The following is a 23,212-nucleotide window of genomic DNA, read 5'->3' on the forward strand; positions in this document are numbered from 1 at the left end:
AAGATCTGTTCATGGCCTAGGCTTGGAACTCAGCTTTACACAATTTCGTGCCTAGATTGTTGGATTTTAATCTCATTAGAGATTAAACTTAATGGGGTTTGATTGGTTAATTACATGAAAAACCACACTTGCACACATGTCTTAAAAAAATAGTTTTTTTTTTTCTCTTACTAAAACCAGTTTTTAACTTGTCCCACATTAGGAAATTATAAGAATTGTTTTAAGTTTTTTAATAGGAGTTGATTTACGTTGTTTATATATAAAGAGGCGAGTATGGATGGTTGTTACTGTGCAACGCATGTGTGTGTGTAGCACAATGAGGTGCACTTTGCTCACACTTTGACTTTTGGTGCGAGACTAATCGTTGATATGAACAATGACCACGATTCGATTATGTGTGATCAATAGACACTATTCAAAGTTAAGAGACATTAGCTGTTAACTACGTTTTAACAGTCATGGTTTCTGAAATTGTTATTATTCAATAAGCCCTTTTTGAACCAACACTTTCCTCTGCTCCATTACTCTTTAAAAAATATTTAAAGAGTATGAATCAAGCATTTGCACACACAATTTTGAAAGTCGTTTTTTCTCTCCCTTTCTCTCAGTCCAGCCTATTATTGTCTCATAGAATATTTATTCGGGGACTTCAACTTTATTGGTTGCATATTCTTATCCAAGGCTTTGTTGTATCTTGGAAACGGATTTGCATGTAACTCATCAACAATTCAGTAAATTTGGGTGGGGGCATATAACGTTCTAAATGCAGTATCTTCAAACACGCCTCAAAGCTTCTCCTTTAAATTTTAGTGACCCGATTTCTCAATACAAACTTCAAGCTAGGTCTATGCAAATTTTTGCAAAAGTTAAGCCAAATCCTGACCATGTCCATATCATAACTAATTACCCCAACCTTGGTGGCAATAGGATTTTGTCCCAAATCCCTACTACAACCAACTTTGGTTGCAATTGAGCCACCAACAATTGGCAGTTATGGTTAGCATTGATTTTAACCTGAGCCAATTTGGTTGAAGTTGCATCTCTATTTAGAATTATATAGGCTGTATTTGACATCATTGCCTCTTCTACTTACAATATTTTAGGTTAATCAATGCAACATTTTTGACAATATATTTTTGTTATACCACAAATATTTGAGTTATCAATACAATATTTGGTACTGTGATCGTTTATTTAGGCTACATTTGGAAGTGATGTAAAACATCATCAATGTAAAAGTTTATCTCGGTTCAGTCATGTTGATGTTTGGATGGAGTGTAAATCAAGATCCATATAAAACTCAACTCCATTTTAGATTTATTGTTGTTTGTATGGAGTGGAGTTTTATATCATAAATCAATGCAAAACTACATCAAAGGTAAAGTTTTACATCGATTACCAACGTAAATACTACATCCATCTTTTACCAATGTAAAAACTTAACACTTTTTCCATGCTTTCTGAAGCTCAATAGTAACTTTTTTATTTTATGGTTCGGTGTAAAACCTCAATGTAAATTTACATTGACGACGTTTTAAATCGCTTTCAAACACAGCCTTAAGGAAACATTAAATTTGATATTTTTACTTTAAAAGGTAACACTGAATCGAACGCCTATATTTTTTTTTTATTAAAATTTGTATTGACCAAGGCCTTTCAAGGCCTTTCAAGTAGAAGGCAATGGTACCCAAACACAACCATAATGTTTTGGCCCGCTCCACTACGAACGAACGAGGCCCAAATTTCGACCGTTTGAAAACGGGTGTGTATGGGTCGAAAGAGAAGAGCCCAGTTTATATACGATGGATTCTTTTATAAACTTGGATGCTAGAGTATCTTGTTCCTCGTTGGACCTTGGACGGGTCCTCTTTTCCGCCAAATTTCTGTAAAATTTAAACAAGTGGAGCTGCGCTTGCCTTGGGAACGCGAAGCCTGAACGCGGGAAGGTGGATTTCATCCGTCATGGAAGACGACGAAGGGGTCTTCTCAGCGTCTGACTCCGACCTCAGCGATTCCAGCGACGAGTACCGCGAAGGCAAAGATGACGAAGTTGACAATGATGAAGAGCGATCTACGGCTGAATCTCCCCCGTCCGACGAAGTTCGGAAGTCTAAGAATGTAGCCGCACTTCTGAGGTACATCAAGAAAGTTACATCTTCCTCATGGTCTATAAAAAGCTACAAATCCATACCTGTTGATGGAAATCATTTTCCTCCCTGTTTAGTGGTTTACATTTCCCGAAACACAATTAATTCCTTTGAATTGGTTAGGCCAAGTACTGTTGGTTGGTTACGACCTCCGGTTGTCTATATAGGGTTTCGATTTATAATGGTATTTTTCTGGGTGATTTATTTCAACGTTTGGTGAACTAATATCTTCAAATTATTGCAAGAATATAAAATTATAGTTAAATGCACGAAAATTAAAGGTGTTTTTTTTTATATGCTTGTGATTCATCAGGGGCAACCTTGTTGTTAGAAGGCAGCCACTACTTCCTCGAGTCCTTTCAGTGTCAGATGGAGCGGCCGTGGCTAGGAAACCATTTAAGCCTCCATGCACTCAACGATATAGTGACCAGAATGAAGAGCTTGCTCGCCGTCTTTGGGCTCGTAAGAGATTTGTCCCATGGGGTTCTTCAAGGCCCGCATTGGTTCCGGTAACCAACCGCTTGAGTGCCTCGAGCGTTGTTGAGAAATATGTTCCAGAGGAGAATGTGTCTCTGCCGCCGGGGGTAGAACCCTTGGTATTGTGGCAACCTGAAGAATCTGAAGGTGAATATGGGAACATGACATCAATAGTGGTGGATCCTTTGCTTGTTCGTTTCCTTAGGCCTCATCAAAGGTATTTTGCTTTTTCAAGTAGCTAATCTATACGATATTGGGATTCATAGTGTTAAAGTCTAATTGGAACATATGCTCATGATTTCATATTACAGTAGCAGTATGGTTCTGAGTTATTATAGCAGCTAAGTTTTACTGCTATTGTTTCTTTAGTTAAATTTATGGTACTCCATAATAAAGCACGAGAATTTGGATAAGCAATATAGAGATTTTTGGATCAATAATAGAGATTTTAAAAATCCCTGCCATTATAATGGTAATTGTAATTGTTAATAGTGACCAAGGTCCGCCACTGTTAACTATCTTTTTTTTTTAATCTTGTACCATAAGTGTATATATATATATATATATATATATATATATTTGTAATTTCAACACTTGAATATTACTTATCCTCCAGTACATTAGAAAATTGTCAGCTAATATTATTTTAGATTTCCCCTTAATTTGTTAGTTAACTTTGAACTGTAGTTTAGAACATGTTAGAGCAACACTTAATTCACAATGTTAGACTTTTAATAATCTGAATTTATTAGTACTCCAATTGTTTTACTCAATTTATATTTGTGGATGGAATTCTCATGCAGAGAAGGAGTTCAGTTCATGTTTGAGTGTGTTTCTGGATTGTCCAGTTCTGTGGGTATTTCAGGATGTATTCTAGCAGATGATATGGGGTAAATGCCTAATCTAATTTGGGTATTTCATTTGATTTCAAACCAGTAGTCTCTTATGATCTTATTTTCTGGCCATATTGTTTAGGGTAATTATTTTGTCTTGTTTGTGCAGGTTGGGAAAGACTTTACAGTCAATCACATTACTATACACTGTTCTTCATCAGGGATTTGATGGGAAGCCAATGGTTAAGAAGGCAATCATTGTTACTCCCACTAGTCTTGTTAGTAACTGGGAGTCAGAAATTAAGAAGTGGGTTGGGGAAAGAGTTCAACTTATTGCTCTATGTGAAAGTACCCGTGATGATGTTGTCTCTGGTATTGATAATTTCACAAGACCTAACAGCCCTTTTCAGGTAAACTTCTGTACCTCTGTTTTTGTCAATTTTCCTGATTACACTAATACTGATTCATTATATACTATATAAGGTGCTCATTGTTTCGTATGAGACATTCCGGATGCATTCATCAAAGTTTGATCAAAGTGGATCTTGTGATCTTCTCATATGTGACGAGGCCCATAGGCTGAAAAATGACCAAACATTAACCAATCGGGTCAGAAAGCAGAAATGTTGGATTTTATTTTAGAATACACTATTTTTTCATGTAGGTATAATGACATTCCCCATTATCTTAGTAACTTTATGCATATTGTGCTGAATCAGGCACTAGCTGCTCTTTCATGTAGACGGCGTGTTCTATTATCAGGAACTCCAATGCAGGTTGGATAAAATTTACACTATTTTTGTTCTTCAACTTTGAACCTTCTCTTGTTGTATAGTAGTTATTGGTTTAATATTTATTTATTTATTTATTTTGGCAGAATGACTTGGAAGAATTTTTTGCAATGGTTAACTTTACTAACCCAGGAATTTTGGGGGATGCTGCCTATTTTCGTCGTTACTATGAGGTGAGATGCTTAGCTTTATATATTCAAAACAGACCATGGTTAAATAGAAGTCCTGTATATACTTGTAATTTTGCTCAATGTCTTCCACCAGAATGTTAGTCATTCTTGGTACAACATATTTGCATTTAACAACATTTCTTGGATTTGGGATGGGATTCTTGTTTAACTTAATGGTTAAAGTTGGTTGAGAAGATTAGCAGCCAAACTAGCTTTTGATCAATGTTTTAAAACGCGGAGGCGTGATGTGAGGCGTTCCACTACCTAGAGGCGTGAGGTGTAGTTCAGAACGCAAGAGGTGTAAGCCTTCGGAACACAAAGAGGAGGGGGGTTAGGAGGACTCGACATTGAACTCAATATGCTTCGATCACAACTTTCTAGTGATTGTGACCCCTTTGCCTTACATGCCCTCTGAGCAGTAGTGCCAACTTACTATCAATTGATGAAGTTTCCGACAAACTATGGAGTAGGAGTGGTGCGAGGTGATCAACTTGAGTCTCGCAAGTGCTACCTAGCCATGCTGAAGGGCAAAGGAAAGCATGCTGTTGACATCAATTTGGAGATGCCTCCGGAGAACGATGACGAGAGAGCTTGCCCCATGGACACCGCCTTGGTGCCGGCCTCGGATACCGACCCCGAGAAGATTGTGCGGATCAAAGCTCACCTCACGGAACCACTGCGTTCTGAGATGGTAAATTTTTTAATTAAAAATATAGATGTTTTTGCTTGGTCGACATTAGAAATGCCTGACATAAACCTCTCTGTCATAACTCATAGGCTAAATGTTGACCCTTTAGTCAGACTAGTCCAGTAGAGGAAGAGGAACCTCACCTAGGAGCGGTGGAGGATAATAGATGAGGAGGTCGGGAAGCTCCTCGCAACAAGCTTTGTTAGAGAGGTCTAATACCCGAGAGTTGGATTGCCAACCCAGTGTTCGTGAAGAAAGCCGACAACAAGTGGCGCATGTGCGTTGGCTACACCAACCTCAAAGTTTGCTCAAAGGACAACTTCCTACTTCCTAGAATCACCTGGTAGACACGACCTTAGGATTTGAGTTGTTGAGTTTCATGGATGCCTACTCCGGTTACAATCAAATCCAAATGGATCTGGACGACTAGGAAAAAACTACTTTTGTAACTGAGACAAACTTGTACTATTATAAAGTAATGCTTTTTGGTTTAAAAAATGTTGGGGTGACTTACCATCGCCTTGTAAATAAAGTATTTTTTGATTAAATTGGAAATAAAATAGAAGCATATGTTGATGATATGGTTATGAAAACCCGATTTTCAAACTCCTTAATTTTTGGCCTAGATTGTGTTTTTGACATTTTAAAGTACAACATGAAGCTCAAATTGAACAAGTGCGTCATCGAGGTCATGTCGGGCAAGTTCCTCGGGTATATAGTGAATTGATGTGGCATCGAAGCCAACTTGGATAAAATCCAGGCCATCCTATATATGAGACCCCTTGGTTCAATTAAAGAATTTCAAAGGCTAGCAGGTTGGATAGTCGCCTTGAACTGGTTTATGTCTAAGTCAGCTGGGCAGTGTCTTCGTTCTTATAGGCCATAAAAAAGAACCAAGACTTCGAGTGGACTGAAGAGTGCCAACTCGTGTTTGACGAGCTCAAGAGGTACTTCAATTTGCCACCTCAGTTGACTAGGCCGGAACCCGAGGACAATCTCAAATTCCACCTCTCTACGAGTGATGAGGCAGCCATCTCAGTCCTAATATGCGAGGTGGACAGAGTGCAACGACTTATCTACTATGTGAGTAAAGTCTTGCACGTTGTGGAGACCAAGTACCCGAACATCGAGAAGTTGGCCTTCTTGTTGGTGCTAGTAGCCTGTAAGTTGCACCCTTACTTTTAGGCCCTTACCACTGTGGTTTTAACCGATTGACCCCTAAGGCAAGTCCTTTAGAAGCTTGAAGTCTCGGGAAGGCTGATAAGATGGGCAAAAGAGCCCAATGAGTATGACATCCGGTTTGAGTTGCACCTAGCGATCGATGCGTAGGTCCTGGCTAACTTCGTCACTGAGTGCACGTTTAGCATGTCGACCCTTGAAGTTGTTGAGCTCGTGACCACCTTGGAGGCATCAACTAGTGCGGCATCTGACTCGACTTGGGACGAAGAACCGTAGATCCTTCATGTGGACAACTCATCCAGCCAACGTGGAAGCAGAGCTAGGTTGATCCTCTATGGACCTAGCGAGGTGAAGATGGAGTACGCTCTCCGGTCCGCATTTCGAGTTTTGAGTAACGAAGCTGAGTATGAGGTGCTGATAGTCGAGTTATCACTAGCAAAGGAGGTTGGCATGAAACATATTGTGGTGTACAATGAATCTCATCTAGTGGTGAACCAAGTGAATGGGTATTATGAGGCCCAGGAGCTCGCCATGTTGGCCTACCTGACTAAGGTTAGAGAGCTCCTGCCCAACTTCCACTCTTGGTACATCCAACAAGTGTCGAGGTCCGAAAACACCAAAGCCGATGCATTCTCGAATTTGGTTGGTGCAATGGACATTACAAAGAAGACACTCTACACTGAAGACCTGCCACAATTAAGCATAGAAAGGGTGGCAGAAGAGGTTGCACTTGTTTTGGCTGCGGAACCGAGTTGGATTGACTTGCTTGTTGATTATTTGTGCCATGAGACCCTACCAGCAGAACACAACGTAGCTTGAAGGGTAGAACGACAGATAGCTCGCTATATTATCATTGGCGAGCAATTATATCGCAAGTTGTTCACGTTCCCCTACTTGCGTTGCTTGCGACCAACATAAGCGAACTAAGTGCTATGCGATATCCACGAAGGTCTCTGCGGAGGACACTTGGGGGCTAGGCGTTGGCCCAAAAAGCTCTAAGACAAGTGCCAGTGGCACACTAACATACCACATCAGCTTGTCATCGACCTAAGGTACTTCACCAGCCTGTGGCCATTCTCACAGTGGGGGATAAATATCCTCAGTCCTTTCCCACCTACAATCGGGTAGAGGAGGTTCTTGGTAGTCGCGATGGACTACTTTACGAAGTGGGTGGAAGCTAAGCTATTGGTATCCATCACAACTCAAAACGTGCAAAATTTTTCTGGAATTGGTGTGCTGAGATGGGAATTTAGCAAAATTTCATTGTAGTGACTCACCCTTAGGCAAACGATCAGGCCGAAGTGACAAAATGGGCGATACCATGCGGACTCAAAGCTTAACTCTCCCGAGCTAAGGGTCTGTGGGTGGACAAGCTACTTAGTGTCCTTTGGGCCTACCGAACTACAATCAAGACGGTGACATGCGAGACTCCTTTCAACCTAACCTACGAGATGGAGGCTGTCATCCTAACCGAGATCGAGGTGCCGACCTTGTAGTTTAAGATGTACAATGAGGAGGCTAACGAGGACGAGTTGTGGACTAACCTCGACCTAGTGGAAGAAGTCCGTGACTTAGCCTATATTTGGACTGTGACATACCAGTAGTGAGTAACTCGAAACGTTGGAGGGGAGGCAGGTACCTCGTGCATGGAATGTTGACAACTTAAGAAGATATTATCTGTGAGGAGTTTAGAAGTTTCGAGCTGTGCCCGCATAGACTACAAATTTCACTAAGTATGAAAAATGAGACCACCCGCCTTGGCGACTTGGTCTAGTTGATCTACACTGTGAGCACTTCGGCTAAGTTATACACAAGAGGAAGCCAAATCGCTTTCAGCTCTGAGGCCCCTTATGTCGACCTTGGAATACTTCGACAGTTCGACAACTTGACATCGTTTTGACTTGGCTGAAATCATAAGTCTAGTCGCTTTGGCACCTAGGCAATTGGTGCACCTTGTTGCCTCGACACCTCGGATTGTGTTTCCAAGACTTAGCCTACTATCTAAGGCAAAAAGATAAAGACACACGATGTGCAAAGATGTGGTTCCATTAAACAGAAGAAAAGAGTACATCGTTACTCAACAAGAAAAAGGGAAAGAAACAATCAAGAGCACATAGGCTCTAAAAAGAAGCATTTAGGAGCACGCATGCTCTAGGTACAACAATTTCTTAAAGAATGTAAGTAGAGACTTCCCACAGGAAGTTTCCCCTCCTTATCACCCTACAGATCGTCGTCGACCTTGTTTGTCCCCTCATCCTCTTCAACATTGCCGATCTCGCCAACCTCCTCATCCAGAGTTAGAGGCTCTTGGTTGACTTGAACGACTAGCTCATTTGGTACCAACCTAATAGATAGTACCAAAATAAAAGTTGGGATGCAGGAACTTGAGGAAGCAACAACATAGCTTAAATCCCCTCTTCATAGAAGGAAGGGCGTTGTTGACCTTTTCCTGCTCATACTTTGGTGATAGGCGGAAACCCTTGACTGTTGCAACCTCAGCCCGGTGAGTATCTTTAGTATATTTAGTTCGCCGCTCTTCCAGCTGACGATCCTTAGTTTGCACTTTGTCGGTTATGGTGACGATGGTTCATTTGGCCTGCTCCAACTCGCGTTGCATACTGATATTGAGCTTGAAGAAGCATTGGCGGTCTTCCTCTGCACTGCGGTGAGCCGCCTCAACACTTAGGTGATCTCCTTCTAGTTGGGCCTGTAGGGCAATGTTTGCCTACATTTCATGCTTTTCACGCTTGGATAAGGCTTGATTTAGCAAGGCTTGGCCCATCATGTTCGCCTGTAAAAAAGGAAAAATAACAAGGCTCGGAATGAAAGAATAGCAGACATCAAAAATAGAGATTACACACTTGAAGGATGCATTGAGTCATCCTTGTGTTGACATCGGAAGGATCGAGCCCATTGTAGTACTGGACGTCCTCAGGGAGAAGGATTCCTCTCCCCATTCGCAGAGCAACTAGAGGATTGGTAAGACAACCGGCAATCAAAATGTCGATGTTGGGGACGAAACGAGGTATGCCAGAGTGAGAGGGGCCGGAAGTGCACTCTTTTGGGTGACCTAAGGGGATGGGGCGACCAGACCTATGGCAACCTGAGCGAGCTCTATGGACATGGGGTTGTCGCCCCCTTCAAGGTCGAAGACCTCGGGCATGTGCGCGTGAGTCTCTCCTTGGCATTGGTTGTCGAACCCTCCATTGACGAGTGAACTGAGGAGTCAACCACCACCTTTCTCTTCTTCTTTGAGGGACTCTTGGTTGCTGCCAAGAGGAAAGTAGTACTCGCCATCTTTGAGAAGCCACACAAAAGAAAAGTGAGTTAGCCGAGCTAGAAGGTAATCTCCAATATAAAAAGAATTGATGATTTTGTTGACCTACCCATAGGACCCAAGCCAACCTAAACGAGCATAGGCTCAACTAAGAATTGATCTATTAGTAACCATTGACGTACAAGGTGTTGGACTTCAATAATAAACTCTTCATCGAACTCGACCTCAAAGACCTTTCTCGCCCTACGTCGCCAGACAGTGTCCATAGGCCAACCAACTTTCCGAGAAAGGAAGAATACCTACTCTTCTAGTCCCTAACCTTTGTGGGAAACCTCTTAGAAGCTTATAACCTCGGTGGAAAGACAAGTAAAAACAGTAGGATCATTGGGAATCTTCATTATACTGCATAGCCCCGATAAGACATCTATGTCCAAAGGAAAGTCAAGATGGTAACTAAGAGAAATTGTTCCCACAAGGGTTTGGATGGCATTCGAGTGGAGTTTCCCCAAAGAAATACCGTAGAGAGAGAGGACCTCAATAATGAATGGGTGTAGAGGAAATTGGAGGCCAACAATCAATGCCTCCTTGAAGACACAGACTTTGCCTCGGTCGTGGCTCCAAGGGAAATAGTCTAGGTCGGGCTGAATACAATTGAAGTCATTTGGGATGTGGAATGCAAACACTAAACCAATGATTTCCTCCCCACTTAGCTTGCTGGTACCGAACTGGGAGCTGGCTTCTAACTCTTGCTGAAAAGTTAAGGCCCCAATATGGGAACCTTGTTGATCTCGCACTGAAGTCCGTTCCTCGGCCCGAGTAGAATAAGAGAACCCCCCTTCTAACTCACTTGAGGACATGGCTAAAAGAAGGAAAAAGACTTACAAGCTTTTTGGAAAACAAAAATCGACCTCTACCAATCTGATTTCGCTTGCCGAACTGATAGCGATCTCCCAACAGGATTCTCCAAAACTTGCCCCACTCTCTCGCTAAAAATCTCAAAACAGTGCGAATGGGACCCCTTCAGGGACTCCTTATTTATAGCCATGGGTGTGAAAAATCAATGGATGAGGCAATACGACGATGGATTAAGGATCGAGGTCACACCGCTTGCGGGCAAATTTGAATTTTAAAATTTATGCACCCAACTTGGGCACCCAACTTGAAATTTGAAATTCGAATCTTGTTGCACGCTAGCCCACCCTTGAGCCGAGTTTGGTAGACAGGCCGGGCAATTTGCGAACCTACTGAACGAGTCACCACGGGTCGAAGATTGACAATGAGCTACTCCCTTTGCCTAACTGGCATTGACTCGAGAGTGAGGAGCAATTGATGTGGGGCGATTTGGCCCTCTAGTGACGTGATGACATGTGGCACCTCAAAATAGTCAACTAACATCTTAACACCACGTAAGAAAACCTCGGGAGCGCCTCAGACACCTTGCACCCGCCTTGGCGACCTTGGCACCACCTTGGTAGACCGAACTACGAATGGCTCGACAAGACGTTAGGTCTGCATAAGAGGCGACCTGCATCCGCTGACCTGACCTGAGTTCAACTAGTGACCTGCTTGACGTGCTGAGTCCATCTTTGGGCGTTAGGTTGGGATACCGTCTCCGACTTCCCTGGGCGTTAGGTCGGTTACCACCTCGCTTGCTTCAAACGCGACTGGATAGACATTACCCGCTTACGTGGAGTCCATCTTTGGGCGTGGAACCGCCTCCAAACCAGACGGGCCGGAGATCTCGGACGCGCTTCATGAGCCTCACAACAACTATCCTATATAATGGCATCCCCATTCACAGAAAAGGTAAGCGCGATTTAGCATTTACAACTCTCTAGCTCTCTTGCTTTTTAGCTTTCTCAAAACTCTTCGTTGCCTTAAGCATTGGAGTGCCCACCCCGGGTAAAGCAACCTGGACACTCTGATCTCTTTCTTTGCAGCTCAGCTAGGCGACCTACCCAGTTCGACGTCCGTGTTGTCTACCAGCAGGGAGCACTAGATCACACATCATCAGATAGGATTAGGAATAAGTTATCCATAGGAACCTAGAAGTAGCTCCAATAGGTGATAAAATGAGAGAGAGTAGATTAATATGGTTTGGGCACATAGAAGACCACCAACTGCACTAGTTAGAGGAAGTGATTTATACACATTGAAGGGGCTTGAAGTGACCAAGTTAGACCAAAAAGGACATAGGGGTAATAAGAAATGATTTAAGCACTAACAATTTAACCGTGGAAATGACTTTAAATATATCAGATTTGCGAAACAGGATTCATGTAGCCGACCCCATATAGTTGGGATAAGGCACGGATGATGATGATGATGATAATGATTGATTCTTGATTGTCAACACTTAATTACATATAATATAGTGATCATTTCTCTTGTACTTGTCAAGTTAATGTCTTCCAGAAGCTTCACCATAACTTTACTTAGCACGTGACTATGATTTTAAGTTAATGAAACACAACCTATTACCATCAAGGAAAAGTAGTATTGACATGGATTGAAGTAGTGAGTTTTCTTGTCTTTCTAATGATACTGATGTTATCATAAATTCATTCTAAAAGAATCAAATCAATTGCTATGGTACTACCAAGGTTCAAAATTTGATACAATAGACCCTATATTGGGCATATTGTATCATATTGGCAAGCCCCTGATACAAGAAATACAAGGCTTTTGGGGTTTTGACCTAAACTGCCCCTTGGCCAATTTTGAAAAAAAAAACAAAAAAAAAAAGGTTATGTAGCTTCCAAACACTCAAAATGCATATTTGGCGTATCAATACTTTGAACCTTGAGTACCACAATGTATGTAACATTAATGATTTGGCATTTCCAACTTTTCTAAAAGTTGATAATTTTAACTTATTTTACTTCAAATTGTGACATTCACCTTGAATCGAGGCTCCAATCATTTGTGGAAGAGAACCTACAGCAACAGAAGAAGAGAGAAAACTAGGCATTGAACGTTCTGCAGAATTAAGTGCTAAAGTAAATCAGGTAATCTTTTCTTTTTGTTGTATGGGCTAGATTGTAAGATCTTCTTTAGTTTTTTGAGAGACCTATTCATGCCTTATCTTAATATAAAAACAAAAACATTTATTGTTGAAAATAAACACCAACACCTGGAGCTGTTATCTTGTGGTCAAGCTGCATATACTGCATCATAGTTTCAGATGTGCAGTTTTTTTTTTTTGTAACCAATGACTTACCTAGCTTTGTAGTTGGTGTAAGATTTCTCCTCAAGTTAACATATGGCTTTTTGTTTCAGTTTATCCTGAGGAGGACAAATGCTCTGTTATCAAATCACTTACCACCAAAGGTATGGTGTTTATTTTGGTATCTACTCCAAACTTTTGTTCAACATTGCTTAGTGCATTCATCTGGCAAAATATCTATCCACAGTACACATCTTGCATCAATCATCCTTTGTTACTATTTTATAATATCTTCTTGGTCATTTCATTTGGTGTTCTGTTGTTGCCTTGTTGGGCAACTATGTTCTGTTTTTGCACCTTTGTATTTATGGAGTTATCTTTGTATGGATATACTCTAAGACTAACTAGGAGGTGAATCCTATATGTAAATAATTTCTGGAAACACTTAGTGCTCCAAATAAGATTTCTAAAACATGTTTTTTCTCAAAAGAAAAAAGATAGAGTTGTAAACATGCAGTAGCATGAAAAGCGAAAAAAATGTAACAATTTCTTCATACAAAATAATGAATGGAAATAATTCATTGGATGTATAGTGGAAGCTTGATTGCATTTCATAAATACAAGGTTGACTGTCCTTTGTCGTTCATGTAGGCTTGAGAATACGCTTACCTTGCAATGGTTATTATTTGAAACAGAGGGTATGGTTTTCCTTTAAGACTTGAAGCCTGGACCCTGATCAATATGAAACTTCTATTTCTTTTACAAATAAGCAGGAAACTGATTTATCTTTAACACCTTAAAACGGTTGAAGTAATGCTAAAGGTTAGGATGGTAGCCAGTTTAACCCTCTCAAGATCCTGGATAACTGGGATCAGCATTGGAGTAAGTAACAAACATATATGAAGTTATTGTTAGTGTGCATATGATCTTCATGCTTGACCAGATTCTCTTTTTTAGTATAACTAAGTTCAATGTCCAGGTGGAGATTTTGTATTTGTGATACATTGTTTAAATAGCGTTATCTCCATCTAAGAGGTATACCTGACATTGCTGGACTTGATAAAGACATCTGATGGTCGTGTTTTTTTTTTTTTTTGAAAATTTTGTCTTGTCAATTCATTTTCATCTTGACAGGGGCCTGTAAAACTATTTGAGAATCTTGCCTCTATGATCTTTATTGATTTCATTACTACTGAAAAATATATAGATTTTTAATATTGGATGCTTAGATGTGATGCATACACTTGGCACTTAGCACAACACTTTTTGGAGCATTCAATGCTTCTCCAAGCTGAATTCAGCTAAAAACCTTTGCATCTGCACTCATAAACAAGATATCACAAAAGGACACATCCAATAATCACTTCTTTATCACCTTTCCATGCTTCATATTTATTCCTGTTATTTTCTTTTTATATTTATGAGCATTTGCTTGATATTAACAGTTTTGTTGAACGAATGCTGAACTTATTAGTTCTTGAATAATTGAGTTGATATTTCCCATGCAGATAGTTGAAGTTGTTTGTTGCAAGCTGACTCCTCTCCAATTAGAACTGTATAACCATTTTATACATTCGAAAAATGTAGGTTTTTACACTTTTTTCTTATTGCCATGCATTATATGTTTCTGCAATGGGTGAAATTCTCATTGGATATGATACAAGGAAGTGATTGACTGGACTACTACACCTTTCATGACCTCCATTACAGGTTAAACGGGTAATTTCTGAGGAGGTGAAGCAGTCAAAAATTTTGGCATATATTACAGCCCTTAAAAAGTTGTGCAATCATCCAAAGGTAAGATATCAATTAAATTGATGTTTTCGTTAAGAATTGGGGGTCCGTTTGGTTTGCAGTTGGGATCAGAATGGTCTATTCCTCCTGTCTGTTTGGTTCAGACGGGAATGACCATTCCCTCAAATGGGAGAATGCCATTCCACCAGGAATGGGAATAGGGTTCTGGTTCTGCCCAGGCAAACGGCTGGAATCGGAATGGACCATTTCAACTCCAATTCCAGATCCCTATTCCTGTGAACCAAACAGACCCTAGAAATATCTTCTTAAAAGACAATTAACATTATAACATTATTTATTTTTGTGTAAGGATTAAGAATTTAAGACCCTAACATGGATTTGTTTGGGCTTGCCTTGAGGGGCTTGGTACAAAGGTGGCTCATAGAATTAGGAATGCAAGATGTTTTACATCACATTAGCTATTTGAAGTAATGCAATTGAGGAAAGAAATAGAGATTGTGGGTTTTATATGCTTGAAAATGTTTTATATGTTTGGTTTTATTTTCAAATTTTCATTTGAATGCACTTTACATGTCATGTTCCTGTATTTTAATTTTAGATAATAGGTTTTTTAAAACATTTATTTTAAAATTTAAGTTTATACTTTTTATTAATGTTACGTTTAAATTTTTTTTTTGAATTTTCTGACATTTATTTTGATTTTTTTGGCATTTTTGTAATTTTGTGTCTTGCTTCAAAAAGTCACACACCTCAGCTGTAAATTGCCCCTTGCACTTTTTTTTGCACCTTGCACTTTTAAAACACTGTTGCTGAGATTTCTACCCTTACAACTTTAGTTATGTTTCGTGATTAATTCTCTGTGAATGTCTTGTAACATATCCAATTTGCAAGGTTCTCTTTGCATAAAAGCTGAATGTAAATGTATTTGTGTGAAAATTTTGGGAAAATTTCATGCAATATAATTCAGTCAATCGAATGATTAAATTCCAATTAACATGGTCGTAAGCCTTATCCAGATCTAGTTTACAAGGCAGCCCAGGCCTCCCCTCCCTTTTCCTTGAGTCAATTAGTTCATTTGCCACTAGAACACTGTCTAACATTTGTCTATCCGACACAAACGCAAACTATCTAGCTACTATTGTGTCTTAACTTGATCTCTTTTGTTATATAGATAAACCAAGGACAAGGTGTGAACAGGGTATTGGCATGGAATTTACTTAAAATTGAAGTGTTTGGACATGGAGATGACACCCGAACTTTAATTATAGGTGTTAGAGGGGTATGCTGGGGGTTTGGGGGGGGAGTTTCTGTGGGTTGGGATGAGCCTGGTTTAGTACCAACCAAGGCCCAAAAACCCCAACTAAAAGAGTTGGCCCCAAATCTAGGGCTGGTCCAACTTGAGGTAAAGCCCTTGTTGGCTAGCCCAAGCATACCCTAAGCTAAACCGTGGCACAAAGTTGGGCTGAGCTCTAGGATGGATGGGTTTGGGTGTCCTTGGTTGGGCTTGTGGAGATTGGTTGGGTTTGAGGGTTTTGTATTACATATTTTGCTACTCTAGAAATTCTTTAAGCTATACAATCCTTTTGGAGAAAAAGGAAATGAAAGAAAAATACAATGGAAACATCATTGTAGATGTAATTGCTAGCAGTGTGTATGCTCTTTGTGTTAGTGAATTTGGGCCCAATAGGAAATGCACGTGTTGGTATTACTGTAAATGCCTGATCAACATATGCATATTTGTGCTAGCAAGTACATAATATGCATACATACACAATGTAATACATAGTGGATGTATGTTAAAAATGTTACACAAGCTCAGGATACTAGGTTAACATTGTGTTGGGTTGGACCTGGCTTGGGCTACCCAAGGCCTTAACCCTAGCCTAACCTGATCTAGTGTCAATCCCAGAGCTTTGGCCCAAAGCTTGAAAACCCAAACCCAACCATGCAAGAAGAACAAATTGGCTGGGTTAGGTAGACCAATGTTGCACCTCTTAATCATTTGTGTCAATTAATCATTTTCAATAACAGCCTGGGAGCTTCTTCTGCCTACGGATTGGTACCCAAATCAAAGTAACACTACTTTTTTGATGGAATGCTTCTGCCTACATGATACTGTTTTGTATTGCAAGAGGTCAATGGAAGAGTTCGTATCTTTAAACTCTTCAGATTTATTGGGGACAAAAACCTACTGCTTATTGAAGAATGTTTGTTTACGGTTAGCATTAGAAATGCAATCAAATCGAGCTTTAATCGAAGAATTCAAACTCAAACTCAAACTCAGTTAGGCTTGATAATTGAGTTGAAATCTCAAGGTAAGTTTGATTAGTTTTTCAAACTTGAATTTGGCCAATAAAATATTTGGCTCGAAAGCTTGCGAGTCTGGCTCGATTAATTTATATATATATTATAAAATATAAAAATATTATATATTTTACATTATACACAATTACATGTATTATTTAACATATTAAACAACTTATATAACATATAATATTAGACTATGCAGTGTCGTTTTATCTAAACTAAAATCAAACCACGTTGCTTCATTTTGAATTGAGAAACCCTCACTAATTCGCTGCCTCTTGGCCTCTCCCTCTCTCAGTTCTCCACTGGAGCACCACTATCCCTCTTGCTCCTACGTTTTTTCTGTTGGAAAAGAATATTGAGAAAGCCTTCATAGTCATGGTTGCAACCTCTTGATGCCATGCTTCTGCTTACATGATAACATTTTGAATTGCAAGAGGTTAATGGAGAAGTTCGTCATTGTCTTCTTCTAAGCCTTATCCTAACTATATGGGGTTGGTTACATGAATCTCGTTTCACCATTGCATTTTGTTTAATGTCATATCAATTGTTTAATTATGAATGCTTAAATCATTTCTTACTACATCGACCCATGTCATTTTTGGTCTACCTCTAGCCCTTCTAGCTCTTTCAACTTGCAACATGTCACTTAGGTTAATGGAGAAGTTCATATTTCATACCTTGATATTCTTCAGATTTGCTGGGTACAAAAACCTGCTAATTATTGAAGAATGTCTGACTAAAGATAAATGACTGCTTTCAATGGGATAAAATTTTCCCAGCCTTCATTCATATTCTAGTGCTAGTCTGCATCCCTCTTTTAGTTTTCATATTCATTTTATATATGCATTCCTGATACTAGTCTAGTTTTAACCATGGTAATTTGTCTTCCAGCTTATTTATGATACAATCAGGAGTGGAAGTCCAAGTACATTGGGATTTGAGGACTGCATACGATTTTTCCCACCAGAGATGTTTTCTGGCAGGTAAGCACTTTGCTATGGTATTATTTACGCCTCTTCTTTAGAAACAGTTTTTTCCTTCATAGGTGCCTTATGCTTTATTTAATCAGATCTGGATCATGGACTGGTGGTGATGGGGTTTGGGTTGAACTCTCTGGAAAAATGCACGTCCTGGCTAGATTACTGGCCCAACTTCGTCAGAAAACAGATGATCGCATAGTTCTTGTTTCAAACTACACTCAGGTATATTTTCAGTTACTTTTAATATCTAACCTTTTTCTAAGTTGGAGGCCCTAATTTTGTGGAATGGTGTAATTGCATAATTGTGATGGTGCATGCTAGTTTATATATATATATATATATATATATAATAAGTACTCTTCAAGTTCTGAAAAAAGTTAGGGTTACCATAATTTTTTTCCCATATTGAAGGAATTGGTGCCTGGGGCTAGGGGAGGTGATCTTATTTATTTATTGTTTATTATGTTTCTGCAAGATCCAATTCAATATTGGGGCATTTGGTTTTTTTACTGACAGTCATTGGGCCCTTATTTCAAATTTGTTTTTAATGCTGTTGGGCCTCAGCCCATGTTACTTCATTTGTTTTTATTTGTTTCTAGCAGTAGTCGCCTCACTATGTGTGCAGAGGTAAGGCTGCATACATCTATCCCTCCCCAGACCCCGCATTGGCAGGAGCCTTGTGCACTGGGCTGCCCTTTTAGTAGTCGCCTCGTTAGGGGTGTGCCTGTCTTCGTGCTTGGGGTGGCCATACTATCTTTTGGCTTCTCTCTTCTCTCCATTTTTTCTTTCTTTCCTCTCCTGCTCATCCCTCTCTTTCTCTCTTAGTTTTCTTGCTGTTTTTCATTGTTAACAGATTTCTACTGTTTTCTCATATTGGAACTAAACTTCTCTAGTTAAATTTTTTGAATAGTTGATAACTATTTCAAACCTCTTTCCCATATTCTTCCATGATTTTTTTTTTTTGTTTTTTTTTTCAAAACTTAGGTGTACACCTCTGGGAGTGCTTGTGAAAGAATGAACTTAAATTAATTTCCCTATCTGACTTGTTTGCGCATGAGATGGATAATAGGTTGATCTTACACAATCTTGTCAATCTGAAAGAAACTGTTTTAGCATTGATGATCTAGTTCTTTTTAATAATATTGCATTACCACTAATGGTCTAGTTTGATAGCATAACAGAATTACATAACTCATTTTTTGATGAATAATAATAAGTTTATTGATTCAGAAGCAAATTAGAGTGAGTTCATACATCATCCCAACAAAAGGCGCGAGCTGCAGCCCCTCCTTGAAACTTACAAGTAAACTAGGAAAGAAAAACAAGAATCACAACTGAGCCCAAGAATTACATAACTCATTTGTCAACTATTTAATTATTACTCTGAAGTTCTCTGTTCTGTCCTGCTTTTAGAAGTGAGCCTTTGGTTCAGTATATTCTTTTTATATTCGGTGATCAGACTCTGGATCTTTTTGCTCAACTGTGTCGTGAAAGGCGGTACCCATACTTGAGGCTTGATGGAACCACATCTATCAGTAAAAGACAAAAGTTGGTCAACTGTTTTAATGATCTATCAAAGGTATATGCTAAATTTTCTAATTTTATTTGGCTCTTTCACCTACCAATGATGCATTATGGGGCTTAATTAGCTTACATCATGTCTTATAGGATGAATTTGCCTTTCTTTTAAGCAGCAAGGCTGGTGGTTGTGGACTTAATTTGATAGGTGGTAACCGCCTTGTGCTTTTTGATCCTGATTGGAACCCGGCAAATGATAAGCAAGTAAATACTAACTTTGATGTGCATTAGAAAGATGCCTATTCATTTCATGATCAACAATTTTCTAAGTTTTTCCAGTTTGTCTTTCCACAAATAGGCTGCCGCTAGAGTCTGGAGAGATGGACAAAAGAAGAGAGTATACATCTATAGATTTTTGAGTACTGGAACCATTGAAGAAAAGGTATTGATTAAAACATTATGTCACAACACTGGATGATACTTGCTTCTTCCCTTGCATCTGTGATTGTTTTTGTTGCCATAAGCTATGGTTTTTAGATTGTTTGAAGGTTTATTTGAACACATTTAATAGGTATACCAGCGTCAGATGTCAAAGGAGGGCCTTCAGAAAGTTATTCAGCATGAACAAATGGACAACAATAAAGGACAGGTTCTTGTAGTGACTACCTTTTGCTTGCTACAATTTTGACATTTGCTTTTGAATGCTAGGTCTATTAAATATTCTATTTGCAGGGGAATTTTCTTTCAACAGAAGACTTACGTGATCTTTTCACATTTCATGAGAATGTGAGGTAGTGTTCATTTCTAAAGTTAAAAGTTCCTCCCAGCATCTACAATTACTGGAATGTTATTTTATGTTATCCCATGGCATGTAGATGGGCTTGATAATGGAAATAACAGGATTCTTTGAGCTCTACTCTAATCCTGGAGTATTTTATTCATTAGTACAAAAAGTAAAGGGTGGCCTGGAAAATCCTTATCAGGTTTTGCTTCCTTCAATGCATAAGGCTTTCTACCTTCTAGCCTGTCACCCTTTTCACCACAAAGTTATATACACTACCACACGCAATTTGCACCATCACATGATGATATGCAATTTTTTTTTAATTGTTGAATGACATGACATCTAAGATGAGGATACTATGCCGAACAAGAATCTGCACTCCAATGCATAGCAGTGGAGTTATTTCAATTGAATAGTGTGGCTAATCTCTAGAATTTTAGATGAACATGGTTAATAGCCTTCTATTTTATAATCTGCTAAACATAAACAGTGTGCTCTTGTTTGTATAACAGCTTAGGACCTAAATGTTTTCCATGGATAAGCACAAAAAAAAATGATCATTAGAAATTCTCACATAAAACATTGTGAAATGTTATGCAAGATGATCAGTGTAGAAAATCCACAACACAACTAGTAGTACATTCTGGAATTTTCTTAGATGTGCTTGTCCCTTTTTCATTTTTTGGTGGTGATGACTCGTTTTTTGGTCTTCTTGTTTTCTTTTAATTCTAAGTTTGGTCTTCCTGGCTTCAGCTAAATTGTAGCTTTTGTTCTTTTCTCCTTTTGATGCAATGCAATCTTGTTATTGAAAAGAAAAAAAAGAGAACTATTCATATAATAGACATCACTTTCTCAACTTAGTAAAACAACGAGGGTCTGAAAAGTTGTGTTCTTCTCTGTATCATGAAGTTTTACTCCCGGATCTTTGTGCTTTTAAGGCTCTATTAGCAAGAAGTTGGTTTCTTTTCATCTATGCATATTAATTCTGATCTCTTACTGTTTATGCAGGTCTGAGATTCATGAAAAGATGAACTGCACTCGTTGTAGAACACATGCATTAGAGATAGATGATGGTCCTGAGATTGCAAGAGAGGTTGAAGGTGTCAATTCAACACATGGAGCTTGTCATTCTGGTGAAGGCACTTCAGATATAGGTGGATTTGCTGAAATTGCTGGATGCTTGCACAAGTTGAAAAGCTCAGAGAAGCAGGTAATTCTTAGTTCATTCATCCTATATTCAAGTGTCTTTTTTTGCTTCTATTCTTCTGACTGAATATCTGTTTTCAGCTTGGAGCCCCTCTAGAAGAAGATCTAGAAAGTTGGGGGCATCATCCTTTTCCAATGTCAGTACCTGATGCAATTTTTCAATGTTCTGCTGGTGATGAGGTGCGTTATAAATTCAAACTTATATTTTTAGTTTGATTATATTTTGAGAAAACTGATTACTGTCCTCACAAAGCTTAAAGCATCACTAAGTTTCTAAAACCAGTAGCCATCATCAGTCATTTTTCAGATCAGGAAATTAACATTAGTGGCTGAGTATGCAAATTTTCGATTTTTTTTAACATTCAACTATCATTGAGTGGGAGAATTAGTTTTCTGTTCCTGTTGAGTCAATTCATTATTCAACAGATTACACACTAGTTGATTAATTGGATATAGAAAAGCAACTTTTTGCATTTATTGGTTGTCACCAAAACAATGTTTTCTTGGTTTGAAGATTTCTTATACAATATGCTTATTTTCTTCTCTTTTTTTGGTATTCGGTGCTATGTACCATTAATAACTTCCCCCTACCCCTTTTTTCCTCAAAGTGCTGGTTGCGGGATTTGATTCTGCATCAATACTGGAACAAACCAGTTTACACACCAGTGAGCCAGCCCTCGATTAGTTTTCTTACTTTCTTCTCAACTCATCATTATGCAGCCAATTGTTTTCTATGCACATTACATTGTATGTCCATGACCTGTTGTCCATTAGAGAGCAAGCACCCTATGAGACCAAGTACACCTTTATATTATTTGGAGCCTAATGTTGTATATTGTAGTACACGATATTTGATTAAAGCAGCATTCTTAAAATTCCTAAGCAAAGCCAGGCGATAAAGGAGGCTGTAAACTGAGGTGCTTAGGCACTTTCCTAGTGACCTGGGTGATTGGTATTCGAAGAAGTTGTAAATTTTACCTCTTCCTGGGAGTTGAATATATTTGATGTATATTGTTTTAAGCTAATCTTGGTTGCTGCAGGTCACATTTGTTTTCACAAACCAAGTGGATGGAAAGCTTACACCTGTTGAATCAGTGGGGAGGTCAAAAACTCAAAGAGAGGTAGAACAAAAAGAAGACTCTGATTCAAAGGCGATCCGTAGTCAAAATTCCTCATTGCGTCAACATCTACGGCTGAACCCCATGGTCTGTTCCAATGGAGATTCTATGAGGAACTCATCAATTGCCACATTACGACCCACTACAGGGGCGTCTGTAAAATTTTTGAGAACGTCTCTGAAAGGCACAATGCATGCGCAAACAAAGCCAAAAATATCTTACGGGAATAAGTTACCACTGAAAAGATTGCCTGCTAATTCTGAAGAACATGATGATTTTATGTAATTCATTGGCAGCTAAAGTTCCTTTATTTTTTTTTTCATTCTAAAAATTCCTAGTCAATTCTTTGGTTAGGATTTCCCCAAAATAAGTTCAAATATTGACATCTTTAGAGCTTTGCATCTTCCAAGAAATGACATGCTTGGGGAGCAATAGATGACAAGCATCTAGAAATTGTTTGGTTGCCAAGGGCAAATTCTAGAAAGAAAAAAGAAGGGGTATCAATGGATTCTCAGTCTGAACTGATGAGTGACAACCGTGGGTTAAGCTGTTCAAACTGTAGTGTATATGTTTAACAGGACGAAGGTGGGATTCGATTGGATAAATCCTACCGGGGGACTCGTAGCGACAGAACTAATAGTCTAATACCATCAGACTCGACCTGGTTTATTTATTTTTATTTTTTTATTTGATCATCTTTGGATGAGAGCGTGGTTGTATACTCACTATCAGAAAAAGTACTCTTGTGTGTCAACTGTAAAGGGAGGTTGCCTATTCTTGATTTATCTGAAAATTAATATGATGGTTAATACA

At 39.0% G+C, this 23,212-nt stretch overlaps 1 protein-coding gene across 1 annotated transcript; it reads left to right on the forward strand.

The window, feature by feature from the left end:
- Positions 1–1,822: 1,822 nt before the first annotated feature.
- Positions 1,823–22,766, forward strand: RAD54 (DNA repair/recombination protein). The gene is made up of 21 exons (XM_088947130.1): positions 1,823–2,135; positions 2,461–2,841; positions 3,428–3,514; positions 3,627–3,867; positions 3,941–4,066; positions 4,177–4,233; positions 4,335–4,421; positions 12,475–12,570; positions 12,842–12,892; positions 14,237–14,311; positions 14,439–14,525; positions 17,685–17,776; positions 17,863–17,995; positions 19,233–19,352; positions 19,442–19,555; positions 19,650–19,733; positions 19,863–19,940; positions 20,024–20,082; positions 21,084–21,285; positions 21,363–21,461; positions 22,322–22,766. The coding sequence occupies exons 1-21, from the start codon at positions 1,963–1,965 to the stop codon at positions 22,682–22,684; spliced, it is 2,805 nt and encodes a 934-aa protein (XP_088803256.1). The 5' UTR covers positions 1,823–1,962; the 3' UTR covers positions 22,685–22,766.
- Positions 22,767–23,212: the final 446 nt, after the last annotated feature.

This window comes from Nelumbo lutea, chromosome 5, assembly GCF_056320005.1.
Source record: "Nelumbo lutea isolate HS-2025 chromosome 5, American lotus-T2T, whole genome shotgun sequence".
NCBI lineage: Eukaryota > Viridiplantae > Streptophyta > Magnoliopsida > Proteales > Nelumbonaceae > Nelumbo > Nelumbo lutea.

Excerpts from the sequence above, each read along its gene's own strand:
- RAD54 (XM_088947130.1), top strand. The coding sequence starts at position 1,963 with ATGGAAGACGACGAAGGGGTCTTCTCAGCGTCTGACTCCGACCTCAGC. Across the intron at positions 2,842-3,427 it reads TTCCTTAGGCCTCATCAAAG|AGAAGGAGTTCAGTTCATGT; the intron begins GTATTTTGCTTT and ends ATTCTCATGCAG. Across the intron at positions 19,353-19,441 it reads GTTTTAATGATCTATCAAAG|GATGAATTTGCCTTTCTTTT; the intron begins GTATATGCTAAA and ends CATGTCTTATAG.